At 35.2% G+C, this 22785-nt stretch overlaps 1 protein-coding gene across 11 annotated transcripts in view; it reads left to right on the top strand.

The window, feature by feature from the left end:
* Positions 1-22785, top strand: part of TBC1D32 (TBC1 domain family member 32) — a 226664-nt gene that overhangs the window by 163264 nt on the left and 40615 nt on the right. For all 11 annotated transcript variants that reach the window (XR_012433384.1, XM_065543266.1, XM_074036960.1 and 8 more), the window contains 2 exons: positions 7584-7709; positions 19072-19155. Coding sequence is in view for 10 of the 11 variants with exons in the window: in XM_065543266.1 (XP_065399338.1) it covers positions 7584-7709; positions 19072-19155 (210 nt within the window). In the remaining variant the exon portion in view is untranslated. The remainder of the gene's footprint in view (positions 1-7583; positions 7710-19071; positions 19156-22785) is intronic.

The raw sequence follows: 22785 nt of genomic DNA, 5'->3' as shown, positions 1-22785 counted from the left end.
ATATTAAGTTTCTTTTTCCATTAAAAGATGTTGAAATATAGCCTTCTTAACTACAAATGTCTATTTTTTTCACTAGAACAATATCCTTAATTTAACAAGATAGTTTTCATTAGTCTATACTGATTTTGTTGAACAATTTTTCTTGTTCTTATTGGATATGTATCCTTATTCACTGGTGTTGATTCTTGCTGATACTTTCTGCCTTTTCAGAAATTAAGTCTCTGTTCATGTCCCTGATGAATTTATTGCCGTTTCATTTACAAATTGATGGCAATACATTCTCCAATTCTAGTAGTAAAGATTTAAAATTGGAATATTACCTACATAGTATGTGGAAATAAACTTTCAAGAGAGAAAAGGGGAGAATGAGATGGACTGTAATTACAATTGCATTTTGATAAAATAATGAAAATTGCCTCGTTAACGAATGACTGGACTGGATTGCCTTTGCAAGTGTGATGAATTATGTAAACTTTAGGATTACTAATTCTCCCCCAATAAAATAGAATCCCCTAGGCATGAGTAAAAATTCTTTGAAAAATAATATGGTACTATATAAAGTGTACTATAACATGATGATAGGTATTGTGTGTGCTTATTTTAAAAGCCTTTTGTATTCTGTCTTACACATATAGTTAGTCTATAAATACTTTTTGTTGATATAATCTTTTATCAAATATTTATCTAGGCCTTTATGTCAAGTCAGACATTTTCTCATGCTTTTTTCTTTTCTTATTGTTTCTAACCTTGGAATTAAGATTTATTTTCTGCAGATAAAGGTAATTGACTTTTATTTGACGTCAACCTATGAACTAAGGAAGCTGGTAGTATGACTGAGATTATGGATTTTCCCCTCTGTAGTAAATCTTGAGCTGCAGCTATTGAGATGACTAGAAAATCAGAATAAGTATTTTCTTTTGATAAGTAAAACTTAGTTTTCATATATTTTTACTGTCATATTTGAAACACTTATCTATAGCAGAGAAAATAGATAGTAGGATGACAAGGGAAGACTAATTCTTCATTTGTTTATTTCCACCAATTTCTCCTATAGTAAATGCTTAGTTATCAAATATTAATGAAAAGCAAAAGTGGGATGATAAATCCAAAATAAGGAATACTCTATGTTAAAGATATAGATGACATACCTTAATCCACAGCTGTTCACACAAAATAGAGACTCGTCAGAATTTGGATACTCCCAAATTTATAGATGGAATGATACCTAAATTCCTTGTATTAGTTTTCTGTAGAATTGCTTCTCAGAGACCACTCCAAGGTTTTTCCTTGCTTATTATGGTAATAAAGTGAAATGCTGACTGCATCAGTCTAAATGGAGGAAGAGAAAGTAAGTAGAAACACAAAAATAAACTTCAGGATAATACAAGGTTGTCTATCTAAATTAAGCCTAGGAATCTCTTGCTAGTTTATGAAGTCTTTATTTTACTTTTTCTCCCTTTTGAAATGTCAGTTATAAGTAGGCACATCAAAATTAGTGACTGACATCCTAGAAAGAAATTATTAAACGTTTTCTGTGTAGATTGCATGTTTTCCTTTATATTTATATTGACCTTACTGTTTTGCTCCCCTTGAAATGAAAGAACTATACAGATATTCTTTCTGTATAGTCTCTCTTTCTACATTATCTATAATAATCTTACATTTTTTGTCTAATCTTTGTTCCTATATGACCTGAGAAAATAATTATATAATATCCCCAAATATAAAAAGATTATAATGCTTACCCTAACAAAGAATTTCAGAGTTTTTGAAATATTTTCAACTATCATCGATCGATTTTTTAAACTTGAAACTTGATATTTTCTTTTTTGTTTTTCTTTTCCTCAGTGGTGGTAAGGATAGAGATTAAAGTAGTTTTTTTTTTTTTTTTTTTTTTTTACTTTCTTCTAAATTTTAATAGTTGTCTATAAATCATAGTGGTCTTAAAGAATATAGAGAAGAAGACTGTTTCTTTCTCTACCTTACTCATTAGATACTTCAAGCCTTTCTTGGGAAAACAAAGTGGTAGTTTTCCATGGTGACTTTATCATAACTGGATATAGAATGGATATACTGAGACATCGTTTATTATACTCTGTCTCTAGAAATAATATTGCACTCTTAGAGGAATGTAGACATGGTTGCTATAAAAATAAAGCATTGTGAATTTAAAAGGGATTATTATGTTTAATCACCTAGAAAATATAAATTGCTTTCTTATTTAGTCCTAATAAGTGAATGTTCATTTCATTACAGGAGCCTGTATTTCACTCAGAAAGCAGTCAGAACCTCATATCAGGACATATTAATGAGGAGTTTTAAAATGTATACTTTAAAACACTTTACCATAATATAGTCATTAGAGTTCTTGTAAGTGAATCATTTTACACATTCATATACTTTTAGTTAAAGCTCAGTGAGTTCTGATACAGACTTTATAACAAATTATGAACTATAACTGCTCATATTTTAGTAATGTACTAGTATGCTTAATTTCAAACACTTAAGTAACTTTTAATTATACACATTCTTGTTTCCATACACATGTGTATATAATAAAATTTCTGTATACAACAGAATGCATCTGTTTTAAGAAAGGAGTTTGAATATTTAGAAATATTTATACAAAGATAACCACCACCATAATCAAATGTAGAACATTTTTTCATGATCCCACATTAATTCCCTTTATTTTTTGCAGTCAGCTTCTCTCCACCCACTTGCATGCTACCATTAACTTTTTTCTTTACTATAAGTCAGGGCTTCTCAATCTTAGCAGTATTAATGTTTTGGGTAATTTGCTTTCCTTTGCCGGGAGGGATTGTCCTGTGCATTGTAGGATTTTTTAGCAGCATCCCTGGCTCCAATCCACTTCATGCCAATAAAACTCTCTCTCTCTCTTCTCAGTTGTGACAATCAGAAATGTCTATAGACATTGCCAAGTGTTCCCTGGGGAGCAAAACCATGTCCACTTGAGAACCACTGCTATAAGATTAGTTTTTCCTGTTCCAGCATTTCATACAAATAGAATTACATAGGATACATTCTTTGTACCTGTTTCCTTTCTCTTAGCATAATGGTTTTGAGATTGACCCAGATTGTTGCATGTCCCATTCAGTTGTCTCTTTTTACTGAGATGGCAGTATTGAAAAACTACAGTTTGTTTAAACATCTACCTTTGGTTTGTATTTTCTTCAAATCCCTAAAAATAATTGCTTTTATGTCCTTGCTAATTTCAGTCTTTGGTGAGTCTGTATCTGTTAATCTGTTAGTTGATGTATCTTCAAGTTGTGAGTCACATTCTTCCTTTTTCTTCATGTTAGTGGAGTTTTTGAGGGCATTAGACCTTATTTACACTGAGTGCTAGATTTTATTGTCTTTCTTTAAGGAGTGGTGGACATTTTTTTGGCGGGCAGCTAAGTTATTTGTGGATCAACTTTACTTTCAGGACTTCCATTTTTTTGTTAGGGTGGATGTATAATTGCCTTCCTTTATGACTAGTTTTACCTGTTACCAAGGTATGACCTTTCTGGGACCTCTGTGGAAAACCCAGGTAATTAACTAGTACTCTCCACTCTGTTTGGAACTTGGACATCTTGTAACTCTAGGTGTGCTCTGGGAATTATTCAGTTTATATCCCCCAGCTGTTGCTTGCTCAGCCTTGTGAAATTTCACCCTTAGTCTCCACAGCTGATCAGTCAGCAGGCAACTTGACAAATAGTTAACCAGTTTGCTAGAGCTCTTTCTCTCCAGTATTCTATCCCACAAATTTTAGCCTCTTTAATCTCTTTGAAATCTGACATCTGTCTCCTTAATTCGACAAAACCTCCAAGAAGATAGTGGACAATCATAAAGCTCACCTGATTGGTTTCCCTTTTCTCAAACATTACAATCCTGCACTGCCCATTGGCTAATGTCTGAAAACAGTTGTTTGATATATTTTATCCAGTCTGGTTGTTTACAGCAGAAGGCAAGTCTATTCCTAGTTCCTCCATCGTGGCCAGAGGCAACACTTCTTAAAATATTCTTTTTTTCCTGATTATAAATATAGAAATGTTCCATGTATAAATTTTGGGAAATATGGAATTCTATGTATTATTCATATTATACTCACAGTCACTAATTTAGAATTGTCATATGCCTAAAATATCTATTATGGAGGAGCTTTCGTTTTCCCTTACCTCGTGTCTCCATATCAAAGGGCCTTTGCTAGAGTAATACCATTGGCCTCTCCCTGGACTTCCTTACTCGTTCTGCGTAAGTTAAGAGGAATGGTTGATAAGTAAATCTGGAAGAAGGAATAGAAGGTCGTGTGCTAGCCTACTTGTAGGCTGCACTTTTAATTTAGCCACTTTTATTTTTGCACTTTTTCTAGCAAGAAGAGTCAGGAGAGGCCTTTGATTGTCTCTGTCTGTCTATGGCTGAATAGATTTATGGTATTCAGTTCAGGGAAGATATCTACAAGGCCATGTGGCAGTAGATGCAAGCAATGATGCTTAATTTAGCTGTTTGTATACTAACACTGATAACTTTGAACTCTGTTTATTTATACCTGTTGGCTTCTCAGTTGGTCCCAGATTTGGAGAAGATAAAGGAATTATTTATTGTTCCCCTTAAACTCAGTAGTGTCACAGATAATACATGTTTTTCAGTTAAAACCATATCACATCACTTCATATTTTTAACTTTGAGGAATGCAAACTGTAAAGCATATACTCTCTATGATGGCTGGGGGAAGAGTAGACAGAATTATAATGCAGGGTACAAAGCTGCCTCTCTAACAGTCTTTTAGTCAGCCTGTTTTCAGCTCAGCATTTCTTTATTGCCTCATATCCAATTTCCAGCTATCTGAACTGGGTCCTTCAGGCTGTCTACCAACTGGTAGATGCAGGCGCGTACCACATATGCTGCCTCGGTGCTGTTTACAATTATAATGCCTTGTGTTCTTTTCCTTAGAATGAGATGATGAGAAAGCAAAACAGAATAGCAAGTGTGAAAGGAGAGAGAATGGAGAGCAAGAGGAGGGAAGAGTAAAAAGAAAACAGAATTATAAATAGCAGGTAGCCTATGAAAGGGCTATATGGATGTCCTCTGAAGGAGGTAGTAACATCCTTTGTTTGAAGGAGGTAAAAGATGGAGTTACACATGAGTAGAATAAGAAAATAGAGGAGGAAAAAAGATGAAACAAGTGCATTTTCTTTGCAATCGTGTGTCACTAGTGTTTCTTATTAGGCTCTAGGTATTTTGTTCTTGGGAATATGTAATGTGGATATTTTAAATGAAAACAATAAAAATTCAATTTCAATAATGTTGAATTAAGTCTTTACCTAATTCTTGTCAAGATACATTTAACATTAAAAATTTTTTGTTAGCAATAACATAATTTTCAATAAAATTATTAGCTCTGTTGAAATTTTATGAGTTTATAGTTTTAAGTGTGTTTATTAAAAAGATTCATTTTCTCTTTTGATATGATGCTTGATAATTTTTCTCTAGTTATTGCTTCTGACTGAGGCTGTTTGTGAAATGTATCATTGTAGTCTTGGTATTCAAAGACAGTAGATTAGTGCTGAATATCAGAATTACATATGCTTTCAACAGAACAACATTTTGCTTTATGTATTTATGTGAGTCCACATGTGTTTGGTGTATGTATCTGTGTATTCATGTGTTTGTATGAGAGAGTATGTGTGTAGCTTTGATATAAAAAGGCTTTTTCTGACCTAAATGTCAAATAGGGAAATAGCTACAAAAATCGTGATTTTATATATGATAATCATGAGGATCATGCAGTAATATGTAGCACTTTTCTTAGGGCTAAATAACACTGAAATTTTAGATCACAGGAGTGACATGCCTTGATTACAATATTATCATCTGTTTGTTTATATGTATATACACACATACATGCATATATATGACATGTGCATTTCATGAGGGCAGTGATATTGTCTTTATCCACATAGGAGGACTTCTGTATGTAGTAAATGGAATTTTATAAAAATTGGGCTGAAAAGTTAAATTTAAAAAGTTGTATTATGCTGGAAAGCTTATTTGATTTTTAAAACCTGGAAGAATAAAGACTTGCTTTCATCATTATAATTTTCTTTTTTAAGAAAAAATTAAGACATTGTTAGCTGAAACCCTCTCAAGTATCAGGTTGACCACTGGTATCTTCCTAGTGGGATTAATTAACCTAAAATAGAGCTTAGGTAGATGTAGTGTTAATGTTCCCATACTCTAATTTAGAACAGAAACAATTAAACCTTTAACCCTATAATTTCAAAAGGTTCTTGCTCTCTTTTTATCCCCAAAATCTCTTTCAAGAGAAGTGGTAGAGAAAAGCTATGAATTAATTTGGCTACTGATTCTCCCATTTTATTCTAGAAAATAAGAGAACATCTTTGCCTCTTTTGTCTCCTTTGAATTTTTACATATGTATATGTCTATATGAATACATATGCATATATCTTTTTAAACAACACTTAAATGTTCATTTACCATATTCATTGATTTTTTTTTCAATAAAATCTCATGGGTATAATTACCTTTAAAGCTACGTAATTAAATGGAATCTGCTATGTATTCATGAGTTCACTTAGAAGAAAAGTTATATTTTAGCAATAAATACTTTCCTTAGCCCTATTCATTATTTTCAGTTTATGCGCAGAAAATCTCTACCTCCATCCTCTTTGGATCCCAGCAGGATCTGATAATTAAATTGAAATAACAGATTAACAGGAGAAAAGCATAGTACAAGTTTTATGTGGCATGAGAGTTCTCATAGGGAAATGAAGACTCAGAGAAGCGGTTACCTGTATACTGAGTTGAACAAAGAATAGTAAACTGAAAATGTGACTAAATTATGTGGGAGGCTTAAAAGAGAAGTCATTTTAATAAGGTTTGCAAAATACTCTCTGGTCTCAACTTCTCATCCTTGAAGGTAAATATGTTGTCTTTTCTTCTGGTATAGAGAGTGTCTTTCACATGAGAATTTCATTTTCTTCCTAGAGAAACACCAGGAAGGTTAACATGATCTTGCACTTGCTGTTTTTCAAATGTCTTCAATTTAAATAATCAAGATGCCAGAATAGCATATTTTAACCCCTTCATCAGCAGATTTTTTCCAAGATGAATAACTAAATGATTGACTAAAGATTTTTTACACTTTCTTTTTGCTTTTAAAGAGGTAAATAAAAAATTGTATCTGAAAGTACCTGAGGAATGAGTTTAGTGTTCCTGTCAGTCTATATAATGAAATTTTAAGGTTCATGCTGTCTATTAAAACAGATACTCAGTAATGAGCCATATTCATATAAGAAAAAGTCTATTCAAGAATTATGGTTACAAATCACAATCCATTTTATGAGCTTTTAATAATTTAGTAATTCATTGTTGTGAACTTTTAATACATGTAACAAACAATTAATGGTATAAGATGTAATTACAGAAGAATATCTGTTTCCCTTTAAAAGCCATATGTATTCCATATGGAATTTTCAACTGTTTACATAGTTAACATTAATAATTTTTCAGTATATCTAGCATGTCTTATTATAATAATGTGTTATCTTTCTGATTAGACAATGATCTTGGCAAGCTTTTATTATGCCTCAAAATATCTGATAAACAAACTGAATGGATAGTAAACTGCCGAAGACAATTTTGCAAAATGATGAAAACCAAACCTGATATAATCAGTGGAGAGGGTAAGTACATTGTTTCCATTTTGGGTTTTCTTATGTATGAAAATTATATTCATAGAATCTGTGGTTCTCAAAGATTAGTATTGGCATATGTAGGAAACATAATGCTAATTCCAGAAGTTCGCTTATTTCTGAGAAACTTAAGAGAACACAAATTAAAATCTGAGACACTACTAAGCATTGCTTTTTTTTCTTTTCTTTTCTTTTGGAACTGTCTAAACAGTCTTGGTGAGCAAAACTAGAACACTACCTCTACCTAGGTAGCAATTTGCTTGGTTTTACCAGTTTTTACCTGAGTATGACATATTGCTATATTTTTTAGAAATTTTATTGATTTTTTAATCAACATTGTTATTTTGAATCACTTTTATATGCATGCAAGTAAATTTAGTGACTCCTAAAGAAATTTTGTTTTAAGGGAACAGCTATGTTTGCTAAATTAGCAAACAAATTTATTTGTATTCAGTTATCTGCTTGTGCATTTGTTTTCTGAAATAATTTTTTAAATTAACATTACTTATTCTGAATAAAGTAAAAAGAAGTGCTGAGAAAAATGTTCTAATGTCAGTGTAAGCTAGATTTCCTGAAAATTATAATTTAAAAGTATTGTGTACTTTATCAGCAATGCTTTATAGTTTTCATGTTTGTGTCATTTGTTCCAAAATTTAAAATGGGAAATGGAGAAAAGTTTTTATATTGTTAGTTGTTGGAGGAGTATTTCCAGAGAATAATGTTATATATTTATGGCTTAGAAATCAAACATTGTTCTCCAAAGTTTAACTATGAAGTGAGCAGTTAAACTATGTTTTATCCCCCCAGATATTTATAAAATATCTATTCTAAGTATATATTTAACATTGAATAATAGAGAATATTTAATATAAACTGTGGACTGCACAGTTTAATATAAACTCTTAATTTGCACAACAAATTAAGAAAGCAGCAAACTGGAATGATGTTCAGTTTAAACACAAAAACTAAATGTGTAAGTAGTTCTGAGTTTATCTCTAGCAGGGGTAGTTAAAACAAAAGAGAGACACTTGGGGGTGGAGCAAGATGGCCGAATAGGAACAGCTCCAGTCTCCAACTCCCAGCGCGAGCAACACAGAAGACAGGTGATTTCTGCATTTTCAACTGAGGTACTGGGTTCATCTCACTAGGGAGCGCGGGACAGTCGGTGCTGGTCAGCTGCTGCAGCCCGACCAGCGAGAGCTGAAGCAGGGCGAGGCATGGCCTCACCTGGGAAGCACAAGGGGGAAAGGAATCCTATTTCCTAGCCAGGGCAACTGAGACACACAACACCTGGAAAATCGGGTAATTCCCACCCCAATACTGCGCTCTACCAAAGATCTTAGCAAACGGGCACACCAGGAGATTATATCCCATACCTGGCTGGGAGGGTCCCACGCCCACGGAGCCTCCCTCATTGCTAGCACAGCAGTCTGTGATCTCGCGGCAAGGCAGCAGCGAGCTGGGGGAGGGGTGCCCGCCATTGCTGAGGCTTAAGTAGATAAAGCGGCTGGGAAGCTCGAACTGGGTGGAGCTCACAGCAGCTCAAGGAGTCCTGCCTGTCTCTGTAGACTCCACCTCTGGGGACAGGGCACAGCTAAACAATAACAACAACAACAAAAAAGCAGCTGAAACCTCTGCAGACGCAAATGACTGTGTCTGACAGCTTTGAAGAGAGCAGTGGATCTCCCAACACGGAGGTTGAGATCTGAGAACGGACAGGCTGCCTGCTCAAGTGGGTCCCTGACCCCTGAGTAGCCTAACTGGGAGACATCCCCCACTAGGGGCATACCGACACCCCACACCTCACATGGTGGAGTACACCCCTGAGAGGAAGCTTCCAAAGCAAGAATCAGACAGGTACACTCGCTGTTCAGCAATATTCTATCTTCTGCAGCCTCTGCTGCTGATACCCAGGCAAACAGGGTCTGGAGCGGACCTCAAGCAATCTCCAACAGACCTACAGCTGAGGGTCCTGACTGTTAGAAGGAAAACTAAACAGGAAGGACACCCACACCAAAACTCCATCAGTAGGTCACCATCATCAAAGACCAGAGGCAGATAAAACCACAAAGATGGGGAAAAAGCAGGGCAGAAAAGCTGGAAACTCAAAAAATAAGAGTGCATCGCCCCCTGCAAAGGAACGCAGCTCATCGCCAGCAACAGATCAAAGCTGGACGGAGAATGACTTTGACGAGTTGAGAGAAGAAGGCTCCAGTCCATCAAACTTCTCAGAGCTAAAGGAGGAATTACGTACCCAGTGCAAAGAAACTAAAAATCTTGAAAAAAGAGTGGAAGAATTAATAACTAGAATAATTAATGCAGAGAAGGCCATAAACAAATTGACAGAGATGAAAACCATGACACGAAAAATACGTGACAAATGCACAAGCTTCAGTAACCAACTCGATCAACTGGAAGAAAGAGTATCAGTGATTGAAGATCAAATGAATGAAATGAAGCGAGAAGAGAAACCTAAAGAAAAAAGAAGAAAAAGAAATGAACAAAGCCTGCAAGATTATGTAAAAAGACCAAATCTACTTCTGAGTGGGGTGCCTGAAAGTGAGGGGGAAAATGGAACCAAGTTGGAAAACACTCTTCAGGATATCATCCAGGAGAACATCCCCAACCTAGTAGGGCAGGCCAACATTCAAATTCAGGAAATACAGAGAACGCCACAAAGATACTCCTCGAGAAGAGCAACTCCAAGACACATAATTGCCAGATTCACCAAAGTTGAAATGAAGGAAAAAATCTTAAGGGCAGCCAGAGAGAAAGGTCGGGTTACCCACAAAGGGAAGCCCATCAGACTAACAGCAGATCTCTCGGCAGAAACTCTACAAGCCAGAAGAGAGTGGGGGCCAATATTCAGCATTCTTAAAGAAAAGAATTTTCAACCCAGAATTTCATATCCAGCCAAACTAAGTTTCATAAGTGAAGGAGAAATAAAATCCTTTACAGATAAGCAAATGCTTAGAGATTTTGTCACCAACAGGCCTGTCTTGCAAGAGACCTTGAAGGAAGCAATAAACATGGAAAGGAACAACCGGTACCAGCCATTGCAAAAACATGCCAAAATGTAAACACCATCGAGGCTAGGAAGAAACTGCATCAACTAACGAGCAAAATAACCAGTTAATATCATAATGGCAGGATCAAGTTCACACATAACAATATTAACCTTAAATGAAAATGGACTAAATGCTCCAATTAAAAGACACAGACTGGCAAACTGGATAAAGAATCAAGACCCATCAGTTTGCTGTACTCAGGAGACCCATCTCACATGCAGAGACATACATAAGCTCAGAATAAAGGGATGGAGGAAGATCTACCAAGCAAATGGAGAACAAAAAAAAGCAGGGGTTGCAATACTAGTCTCTGATAAAACAGACTTTAAACCATCAAAGATCAAAAGAGACAAAGAAGGCCATTACATAATGGTAAAGGGATCAATTCAACAGGAGCTAACTATCCTAAATATATATGCACCCAATACAGTAGCACCCAGATTCATAAAGCAAGTCCTTAAAGACTTACAAAGAGACTTAGACTCCCATACAATAATAATGGGAGACTTCAACACCCCACTGTCAACATTAGACAGATCAACGAGACAGAAAGTTAACAAGGATATCCAGGAATTGAACTCATCTCTGCAGCAAGCAGATCTAATAGACATCTACAGAACTCCACCCCAAATCAACAGAATATACATTCTACTCAGCACCACATCACACTTATTCCAAAATTGACCACATAATTGCAAGTAAAGCACTCCTCAGCAAATGTACAAAAACAGAAATTATAACAAACTGTCTCTCAGACCACAGTGCAATCAAATTAGAACTCAGGACTAAGAAACTCAATCAAAACCGCTCAACTACATGGAAACTGAACAACCTGCTCCTGAATGACTACTGGGTACATAACGAAATGAAGGCAGAAATAAAGATGTTCTTTGAAATCAATGAGAACAAAAATACAACATATCAGAATCTCTGGGACACATTTAAAGCAATGTGTAGAGGGAAATTTATAGCACTAAATGCCCACAAGAGAAAGCAGGAAAGATGTAAAATTGACACTTTAACATCACAACTAAAAGAACTAGAGAAGCAAGAGCAAACACATTCAAAAGCTAGCAGAAGGCAAGAAATAACTAAGGTCAGAGCAGAAATGAAGGAGATAGAGACACAAAAAACCCTCCAAAAAATCAATGAATCCAAGAGTTGGTTTTTTGAAAAGATCAACAAAATTGATAGACCGCTAGCAAGACTAATAAAGAAGAAAAGAGAGAAGAATCAAATCGACGCAATTAAAAATGATAAAGGGGATATCACCACCGACCCCACAGAAATACAAACTACCATCAGAGAATACTATAAACACCTCTACGCAAATAAACTAGAAAATCTAGAAGAAATGGATAATTTCCTGGACACTTACACTCTCCCAAGACTAAACCAGGAAGAAGCTGAATTCCTGAATAGACCAATAGCAGGCTCTGAAATTGAGGCAATAATTAATAGCCTCCCAACGAAAAAAAGTCCAGGACCAGATGGATTCACAGCTGAATTCTCCCAGAGGTACAAGGAGGAGCTGGTACCATTTCTTCTGAAACTATTCCAATCAATAGAAAAAGAGGGAATCCTCCCTAACTCATTTTATGAGGCCAATATCATCCTGATACCAAAGCCTGGCAGAGACACAACAAAAAAAGAGAATTTTAGACCAATATCCCTGATGAACGTCGATGCAAAAATCCTCAATTAAATACTGGCAAACCAGATTCAGCAACACATCAAAAAGCTTATCCACCATGATCAAGTGGGCTTCATCCCTGGGATGCAAGTCTGGTTCAACATATGCAAATCAATAAATGTAATCCAGTATATAAAGAGAACCAAAGACAAGAACCACATGATTATCTCAATAGATGCAGAAAAGGCCTTTGACAAAATTCAACAGCCCCTTCATGCTAAAAACGCTCAATAAATTCAGTATTGATGGAACGTATCTCAAAATAATAAGAGCTATTTATGACAAACCCACAGCCAATATCATACTGAATGGGCAAAAACTGGAAAAATTTCCTTTGAAAACTGGCACAAGACAGGGATGCCCTCTCTCACCATTCCTATTCAACATAGTGTTGGAAGTTCTGGCTAGAGCAATCAGGCAAGAGAAAGTAATAAAGGGTATTCAGTTAGGAAAAGAAGAAGTCAAACTGTCCCTGTTTGCAGATGACATGATTGTATATTTAGAAAACCCCATTGTCTCAGCCCAAAATCTCCTTAAGCTGATAAGAAACTTCAGCAAAGTCTCAGGATACAAAATTAATGTGCAAAAATCACAAGCATTCTTATACTCCAGTAACAGACAAACAGAGCCAAATCATGAATGAACTTCCATTCACGATTGCTTCAAAGACAATGAAATACCTAGGAATCCAACTTACCAGGGATGTAAAGGACCTCTTCAAGGAGAACTACAAACTACTGCTCAGTGAAATAAAAGAGGACACAAACAAATGGAAGAACATACCATGCTCATGGATAGGAAGAATTAATATCGTGAAAATGGCCATACTGCCCAAGGTAATTTATAGATTCAATGCCATCCCCATCAAGCTACCAATGAGTTTCTTCACAGAATTGGAAAAAACTGCTTTAAAGTTCATATGGAACCAAAAAAGAGCCCTCATAGCCAAGACAATCCTAAGTCAAAAGAACAAAGCTGAAGGCATCACGCTACCTGACTTCAAACTATACTACAAGGCTACAGTAACCAAAACAGCAGGGTACTGGTGCCAAAACAGAGATATAGACCAATGGAACAGAACTGAGTCCTCAGAAATAATACCGCACATCTACAGCCATCTGATCTTTGACAAACCTCAGAAAAACAAGAAATGGGGAAAAGATTCCCTATTTAATAAATGGTGCTGGGAAAATTGGCTAGCCATAAGTAGAAAGCTGAAACTGGATCCTTTCCTTACTCCTTATACGAAAATTAATTCAAGATGGATTAGAGACTTAAATGTTAGACCTAATACCATCAAAACCCTAGAAGAAAACCTAGGTAATACCATTCAGGACATAGGCATGGGCAAGGACTTCATGTCTAAAACACCAAAAGCAATGACAACAAAAGCCAAAATTGACAGATGGGATCTCATTAAACTAAAGAGGTTCTGCACAGCAAAAGAAACTACCATCAGAGTGAACAGGCAACCTACAGAATGGGAGAAAATTTTTGCAATCTACTCATCTGACAAAGGGCTAATATCCAGAACCTACAAAGAACTCAAACAAATTTACAAGAAAAAAACAAACAACCCCATCAAAAAGTGGGCGAAGGAAATGAACAGACATTTCTTAAAAGAAGACATTCATACAGCCAACAGACACATGAATAAATGCTCATCGTCACTGGCCATCAGAGAAATGCAAATCAAAACCACAATGAGATACCATCTCACACCATTTAGAATGGCAATCATTAAAAAGTCAGGAAACAACAGGTGCTGGAGGATGTGGAGAAATAGGAACACTTTTACACTGTTGGTGGGATTGTAAACTAGTTCAACCATAATGGAAAACAGTATGGCGATTCCTCAAGGATCTAGAACTAGAAGTACCATATGACCCAGCCATCCCATTACTGGGTATATACCCAAAGGATTATAAATCATGCTGCTATAAAGACACATGCACACGTATGTTTATTGCGGCATTATTCACAATAGCAAAGACTTGGAATCAACCCAGATGTCCATCAGTGACAGACTGGATTAAGAAAATGTGGCACATATACACCATGGAATACTATGCAGCCATAAAAAAGGATGAGTTTGTGTCCTTTGTAGGGACATGGATGCAGCTGGAAACCATCATTCTCAGCAAACTATCGCAAGAACAGAAAACCAAACACCGCATCTTCTCACTTATAGGTGGGAACTGAACAATGAGATCACTTGGACTCAGGAAGGGGAACATCATACACCAGGGCCTATCATGGGGATGGGGGAAGGGGGAAGGATTGCATTGGGAGTTATACCTGATGTAAATGACGAGTTGATGGGTGCTGAGGAGTTGATGGGTGCAGCACACCAACATGGCACAAGTATACATATGTAACAAACCTGCACGTTATGCACATGTACCCTAGAACTTAAAGTATTAAAAAAAAAAAAAAAAAAAGACAAAAGAGAAATACCAGCTGTTTTAACTATTATTCATTCCTCTGAAACAGGACAAACATGTAGAACATTACCATTAAAACTGTGTTTTCTTTGGAATCTTGGTAGCTTGGGGCACTTTCCACAAGTCTTCACCTCAGTTATTTATTACTTTGTTTTGTTTTTGAGACAGAGTTTTGCTCTGTCACCCAGGCTGGAGTGCCATGGTGGGATCTTGTCTCACTGCAACCTCCTGGGTTCAGGCGATTTTCCTGCCTCAGCCTCCTGAGTAGCTGGGATTACAGGCGCATGTCATGACACCTAGTTAATTTTTGTATTTTTAGTAGAGACAGGGTTTCACCATGTTGGCCAGGCTGGTCTCAAACTCCTGATCTCAGGTGATCCAACTGCCCCAGCCTCCCAAAATGCTGGGATTACAGGTATGAACCACCTTGCCCTGCCTATTCATTACTTTGATACTCTTAAAAATAGAGTCTAAGGGTTTCTGGTTCCTTTTTATGGAACATAGTGTTGGGGAAAAATCTCATCTCCAGCAATGAGCATTAGGCGATTCCACATAATTACTCATAATTATAAAAAGTCTTCTCATATAACAGTCTTCTTTTTTTAAAAAGGAATATGGTGATTTTTAATTTACCTTTGGTTACATTTAAGTTTATTTTGCTCTGGTAATTTAATCCTACTGTCCCCTTTGTTTAAATTTTAGTGCTCCCAATCTAGGTTTTTCCTGTGTGAGATACCATTGAGAGTATAAAATGAAGTATGTTCTTCCTGTTGCTTTCTCTTTTCTGATTATGACCAATAGTAATCTACTCAATCATTGAAAGGAGAAACCTTTTCCTTGACTTCTTCCTTTTATCCCCTGAATTATACCTGTCCTCTTAGTCACCAAGTCTTACAGATGCTATTCCTAAGTCTGTCTCTAATTTGTTCTTTCTCATTCATATCCTCTACCACTACTTTAAGTATTCATCACTTAGCAACTGGACAATTATCTAACGTATTTATTTTTGGAAAACCAGAAATTATAAATAAGCAAAATAAAGAGCTAAAATTTACCTATAATTTCATCCTTCATGTATTATCACTTTTTATTTTTAATCAAAATCAATGTAAACCATAGTACTTTATTGGACATTTCACTCAATACAATATTATACAGATGCTCTTCAAGTTACAATGAAGTTACATCCTAATAAATGTATCATAATTTGAAAATGCATTTAACACACCTAACCTATTGAATATCATAGCTTAATCTAGCCTAGCTTAAATGTTCTCAGAATACTTATGTTATCCTGTAGCTGGGGAAAATCTAACACAAAACTATTTTATAATAAAGTGTAATTTATTGAATACTATACTGAAAGTGAAAAACAGAATGGTTGTATGGGTACTCAAAGCATGGAGCTGTCCTAGTTCTGGAGTCAGTTATTGTTGTGATGATATCTTAGTTTCTTCAGGCTGCTAAAGCAAAATACTTGAGAATATTTCTAATGAATAATCATTAGGAAATTATTTCTTACAGTTCTGGAGGCAGGGAACACCAAGATCAAGGCACCAGCAGATTCAGTGTCTTGTAAGGAATTGCTCTCTACTTCAAAGATGGTGCCTTCTTACTACAGCCTTACATGGCGAAATAGAGGGAAGGACAGCTCCCTTCAGCCTCTTTTATAAGGGCACTAATTCCTTTCATGAGGACAGAGCCCTCATGACTTACTCACTTCCCAAAGGCAAAACTTCTGAGTAATATCTCTTTGGGTATATATTGGATTTTAACATAAGAAATTTTCAGGGATACCAACATTTAGACCATAGCAGATGACAAAGCCCAAGGAGAAAGCAGAATCAATACCCAAGTATCCTTGAATGGTCTGCCTTAGTTTTCTCTCAGCAGAAAACCCACGTGTTCTTCTTAGTATATAAATATTATAAATTTTGGTTTCATACTCTATTTGTGTCATATTCCTACCCCAGGAAATAGATATGAGTAAAGGGAGAAGGCCCATAATTTAAAACCCTCTATAGAAATTCCAGATCTGTCATTTAAAATTTAAAAATTCACTTTAGAGGAAAGAATATTCTGTATTTTACTTTCTGGATAGTAACATCCTAGAGTTAATTTGTTTTAAAGTTAGGGATTGTTTTGTGACATGAATTAATTTCCTTGAGTTAATGGAATTTTCAGTGGGTTGACAGTGAGGCTGTTGGTCATACTGAGATAAATAGTCACTTTAGTAATTATGTAGTTCAGCTACACTTACAATTGGTTAGAAAGATGTACTGAGATAAGAGTCATAGGTTCAATTACCACATATAGATAGATTTTTAGCATCATTACATGAGTATACCCTATCCCTCAAAATACCTAAAAATATATGTTGCTATTTAAGGGTTGCTGGGCAAAATGAATAAATAGGCATCAGTAGAAATCTAGAACCTTCTGGGAGTACTTTAGTAAATGTCATTTTTACCTATGCAATATAGAATTAGTTCATCTGTAAGCCTCTAATATACTGATCTAATAACATGTTTGAATATCAGTATTGTCAGAAAATAGTGTGGCTTGCTATGTATGCAGTTAGTCATGTGACTCAAGTATCAAATTATTTTGTATGTAGTTCTTTCACAGATGTAATGAATTTTCTGTATTTCTGACCTAATCTCAGGCACAGGATTCAAAGACTTGCTTAGCAATATGATGTGTCTTTTCCCATTAACTAAAGCACTTTACTTAAATACATAGTGTGTAGCAAACATGGTTGTGCTGAAGTAAAAATAATTACATTATTACATTATGTTTAGAGTTGTAAAAGTGTCTTTCTGTATAATCTTTGTTACTAATGTATATCTTGCATCTTAAATTATTATTAAACTAAGAATGATTATATCTGAACTTCATGAAGACATTGTTCTTTCTGCAAAATTTATAATCTCAAGAGACAGTATTAAGTGATTTATAAAGAAAGAAGTTTATACACATAGAATTTAAATGCTCTCACCTGAGGCCTATTTAATTTGTTAATTCATAGAAAAAGACTTTTGAAAGATTTTTATAAGTATGGCAAAATTTGTGCCTACACATGAAGATGGAACCAGTCTAAGCAACTATAAACATAAATAGTTTACAATACTGATGTCCTTTCTGACCCGTGACGATTGGATTCTTATACTTTTAATACTCATTTAGCTTTGAAATCATCGTATGAATAGAGTTCAATGAATAAAATCATTTCATGTTTGTCCTAAGCCATTAAAATATTATGAGATAAAACTTGTCAGCTACAATTGCTGAAAAGCATATGTTATTCCTCTTTGATTTTGGACTTTTCACCCATTGAACACTAATTTTTCTTCAAGAATTATATACTTAAAATGTACTTATATGTGAAATAGGGTTCATTTAGTTAATGTAGGTTAGAGTTAATATCCTGGATATAATTAAGGGACAATTTTACATAGTGAGTAAAGTGTACTTATTATTTAAAGCATAACATTGACTCTACAAATTCATTTATTTTCAACAACAACAAAAAACTCAAACCCACAACAAACTCTGGGTTGCATATTAATTATATTGTACCTGTTTATATCCATTTCAAGGGCATTAGATGTAAGCCTAGTGGCATTATCAAACCAGCCTAGAAAATAACCATTTTATCACTTCCAAGCCAGCTAGGTCAAGCCTTCTTTTGATATTGGTTGCCTTGAATAGATACCATCAGTTGCAAAGCATGTAAAACATATAATATGTCCTGATTTTGAATGAGCTATGCATTGATCTTAGCCTTAGAATCCACTAATATTTTTTTTAGTTATGCATAAAGAACAAAGGTATTATAGCATAATTAGTGATACTTTCAGTTTTGAAATCATTTAGCAAATTCTGAAATAATTCTTAGAGGATCTAAAGATAACAGATGATCCTTTTTCAGTTTTATGTTGAATAGGTTCTCAGCTAAGCTATTAAAGTTTAATTTGCATCAGAAACAGTGTTATGAATACTAAAACAGTATGCATTTGAATTGAACTCCCTTAGAGTGTATCTGTGAAGTTCAGATGACTTTTATATGCTAGTTCTATGATTTAAGGATGCATTGTCACATATTATTCTGACCTTTAATATCCTAATTATTCTCTTGTTTATTACAGCCTTAGTAGAATTACTTGAAAAATTTGTGCTTCATCTCACTGAAAGCCCATCTGAATGCTACTTCCCTTCAGTGGAGTATACAGGTACATTTTTAACATTTTGAAGTTTGAAAAAGACTCAGTATATAACAAGATAATCAATGGAGATGTGTAATGATATTACAGATGTGCAGTTTTCTCATCCTAACAGACTCTTACTTGGTGCCATGTACATTCCAGATATCATTAAGCCTCTCTTCTTTGTAAATGTCTGGGTTTCCTTGTAACTCTGGGATTCTTTCTTGAGCTTTTTTTTTTTTTTTTTCTCTCTCTGTCCACTAAAAGTTGTTTTGCCTTAAGCAATGTCTTCTACTCTTCTGATTCTATCCATTATTCTCTAGTGGTCTCCTCTGCTTATACCATTTACCTATCTCTCATATATTGATGATTTCAAAATTTACATCGTTCACTCAAAGATCTACTATAGGCTTTATTCTTGTATTTCCAGCAGCCTAATAAGAAACATCACCTGGATAATTCCACAGAATCCCTCAAACTCAGTATGTCTAACAAAAGATATATGCATTTCTCTGGGTCAGTGTGATAGGCATGCTAGCCTGTGTCCCGCAGCAGATACTGAGAGGTCCCAGTCTCAACCCTGGCTTCTTGTGCTGCAATCTCCACTGTACAGGGACTTACTGAGTGACATGTACCCCTCTGAGCTGAGACATGTCTCTCCAGCTTCTATCCCATAGCAGATCCCTAAGATACTAGTATCAGCTCTAATCTCTTCTACAGCAGTTGGGGAGCTGTCTTTTCAGTGCAGGGACCTGCTAGGAGATGTGTGCGCATCTGAGCCGGCATGATAGGCACATGAGGCTCCATCTCACAGCAGATCTTAAGGAGCCTAGTATCAGCTCTGGCCCCTCCTGTTGTGACTGAGGAACTACCCAACTTGTACAGAGACCTGCTGGCTTACACATCCCTGTCTGAGCCAATGAGTTAGCCTATCAGCCTCCTTTCCACAGGAGATACCCAGGGGCCTAGTCTCAACTCCAGTCTTCCTTATACAGAGACCTGCTGGAAAGCGCACCCATCTGAGATTTATAGTCATCTGGACTCTGATTTCTGGCCAGAGTTCCTGCATAGCTCCAGTGTTCTCTTTGGATCTTTCCCATGTCTTTCTGGGCTGGAAAGCTATGTCAACCTCAGTCCTTGCAAGACATGCAGCAAGCCTGGGCTTAGAGTGTTCTCTAGATGGGTACAATAGTCACAGGCTCAGGGAACTCTACAGACAGTCTGCTTAGAATCCCTGGAAGGCCCTCTAGAAAGATAGGCATAAATAAAGCTAGACTGCAAAGACTAAAATATATACATAATTCTGCAGCATGTAGATATCATCGCATATCCACAAGTATTAAGAACATTCGTGGAAATATGACCTCACCAAATGGACAAAATAAGATGCCAAAGACCAACCATAAAACGATGGAGATGTGTGATCTCACAAAGATTTCTAAATTGTTTTAAGGCAGTTCAACATACTTAAAGAAAATACTAAGATCAATTCAGAAACTTATTAGAGAAATTTAATAGAGAGATTGAAATCATTCTTAAAAATTAAGCAGAAATCCTGGAACTGAAAAATAGAGTGATTGAAATGAAAAAAATGTAATAAAGAGCATCAACAGCAGAATTGATCACACAGTAGAAAAAATATCAGTGAGCTTGAAGATAATTTGAAAATACACAGTCTGAGGAGAAAAAAGGATGAAAAGGAATAAAGAAAGCTGATAGGATTTATAATGACATCAAAAGAACAAATATTTGAGTTTTTGTAATTAAAGAGAGAACTGAGAGAGACAAGGGCTAGAAAGTTTATTCCAGGAAACAATAACGGAAATATTTCCAAACCTGGAAAAATATACAAATGACTAGATACAGGAAGGTAAAAAGTCAACAATTAGATTCCACTCAAATAAGAATTCCCCAATACATATTATAATCAAACTCTCAAAGTCAAAGACAAAGAGAAGATCCTGAAAACAGAGAAAATAAGCAAATAATATACCAGGGAGTTCCAATATGCCTAACAGCAGATACTTTACAGGACAAGAATGAGTAGGACAATATACTCAAAATGTTGGAAAAAAATAAAAAATAAAATCATGTAAACCAAGAATATCATATCCAGGAAAGCTATGTTAAGAAATGAAGGAGAATAAGACTTTCCCAGACAAACAAAAGTTGAGGGAATTTATCACTTTCAGACCTACATACAAGAAGGGCTAAAGGGAGTTTTAAAATGGAAAGAAAAGGATGCTATCATGATTATTGCACTAATATTTAGCCATGGTATGTTAAACCACTTATATCTTTACTAAGAAGACTAAAAGACAAACTATTAAAAAATAATAACTACAACAATTTGTTAAGCAATAGGCAATGTAAATATAAATTGTGACGTCAAAAATTCAAAATAGTGGTAGAAAGGAATTAATGTGTATAGTTTTTGTTTGTTTTTGCAATCAAGTTATTATCTTTTAAAAATAATATCATTATAACTATAGGAAGGCTTTGTAAGCCTTATGGTAAACAGAAACAAAAAAAAAACCTATAATAGGTACCCTAAAAAAATACTAGCAGAAAAAAATAAATGCAAAAGAAGGTAGTAAGAAAGGATAAAGGAAGAGAGGAATCACACAGTAACTAGTACACAAGTAATAAAATGGTTATTATTAATAATAACATTGGTGTGAATGGACTGAATTTTTCTATTGAAAGATACAAAATGGCTGAATAGCAAAATAGGACCTAACTATATGCTTCCTACAAGAAACTCACTCCACTTATCAAGACTCACATAGATTGAAAATGAAGTAATGGAAAAAGATATTTTATGCTAGTGCAGCCATAAAAGGATAGGAGTAACTATACTTATATCAGATGAAATAGACTTTAAGACAAAGACTATAAAAAGAGACCAAAAAGGTCATTATATAATGATAAAGGGATCAATTCAGTGAGAGGATATAACAGTAATAAATATACATGCATCTAACACTAGAGCACCCAGATTCATAAAACAAATATTACTAGAATTTACGTGAGAGATTAACTGCAATACAGTTGTAGAGGACTTCTCTCCACTTTGGCCATGGATAGATCATCCAAGCAAAAACTATAGAATCATTTCAATAGATACTGAAAAAGCATTTGATACAATTCAACATCATTTATGATTAAAAAAAAAAATTTCAACAAATTGGGTATAGAAGGAACATACCTCAACACAGTAAAGCCCGTATGTGATAAACTCACAGCTAACATCATACTGAGAGGGGAAAAATAGAAAGCTTTTACATTAAGATCTGTAACAAGAGAAATCGTCATAATAACCTTTTCAGTTGGTATCTCTACTTGGAGTCTGGTTCTTTTTCAAAGGTGCTCTTTACACTGCTCTCAGAGTGATCTTTGACATGTAAATCTACCCAATCATTCCTCTGCCATTTCTCACCATTGACCACAGCATAAAGTCTCAGCTTATTATCATGGTACCCATGATCTTACATCATCCTGCCCCTTCCTTTTTTCTAGCATCATACTTTCTTTCCATGCAGAACACTAAACTCTTCACATCACTCCCAACTACCCTCTGTCCCAGACACACGTGTTCATTATTCAACAAATTATCCTGTATTAGGTACTGACACTGTGACAGAAGAAGTCTTCCCC

This window comes from Macaca fascicularis, chromosome 4 (assembly GCF_037993035.2).
Source record: "Macaca fascicularis isolate 582-1 chromosome 4, T2T-MFA8v1.1".
Lineage (NCBI taxonomy): Eukaryota > Metazoa > Chordata > Mammalia > Primates > Cercopithecidae > Macaca > Macaca fascicularis.
The sequence above is the reverse complement of the archived record's forward strand: the minus strand, read 5'-3'. Positions and strand labels throughout refer to the sequence as shown.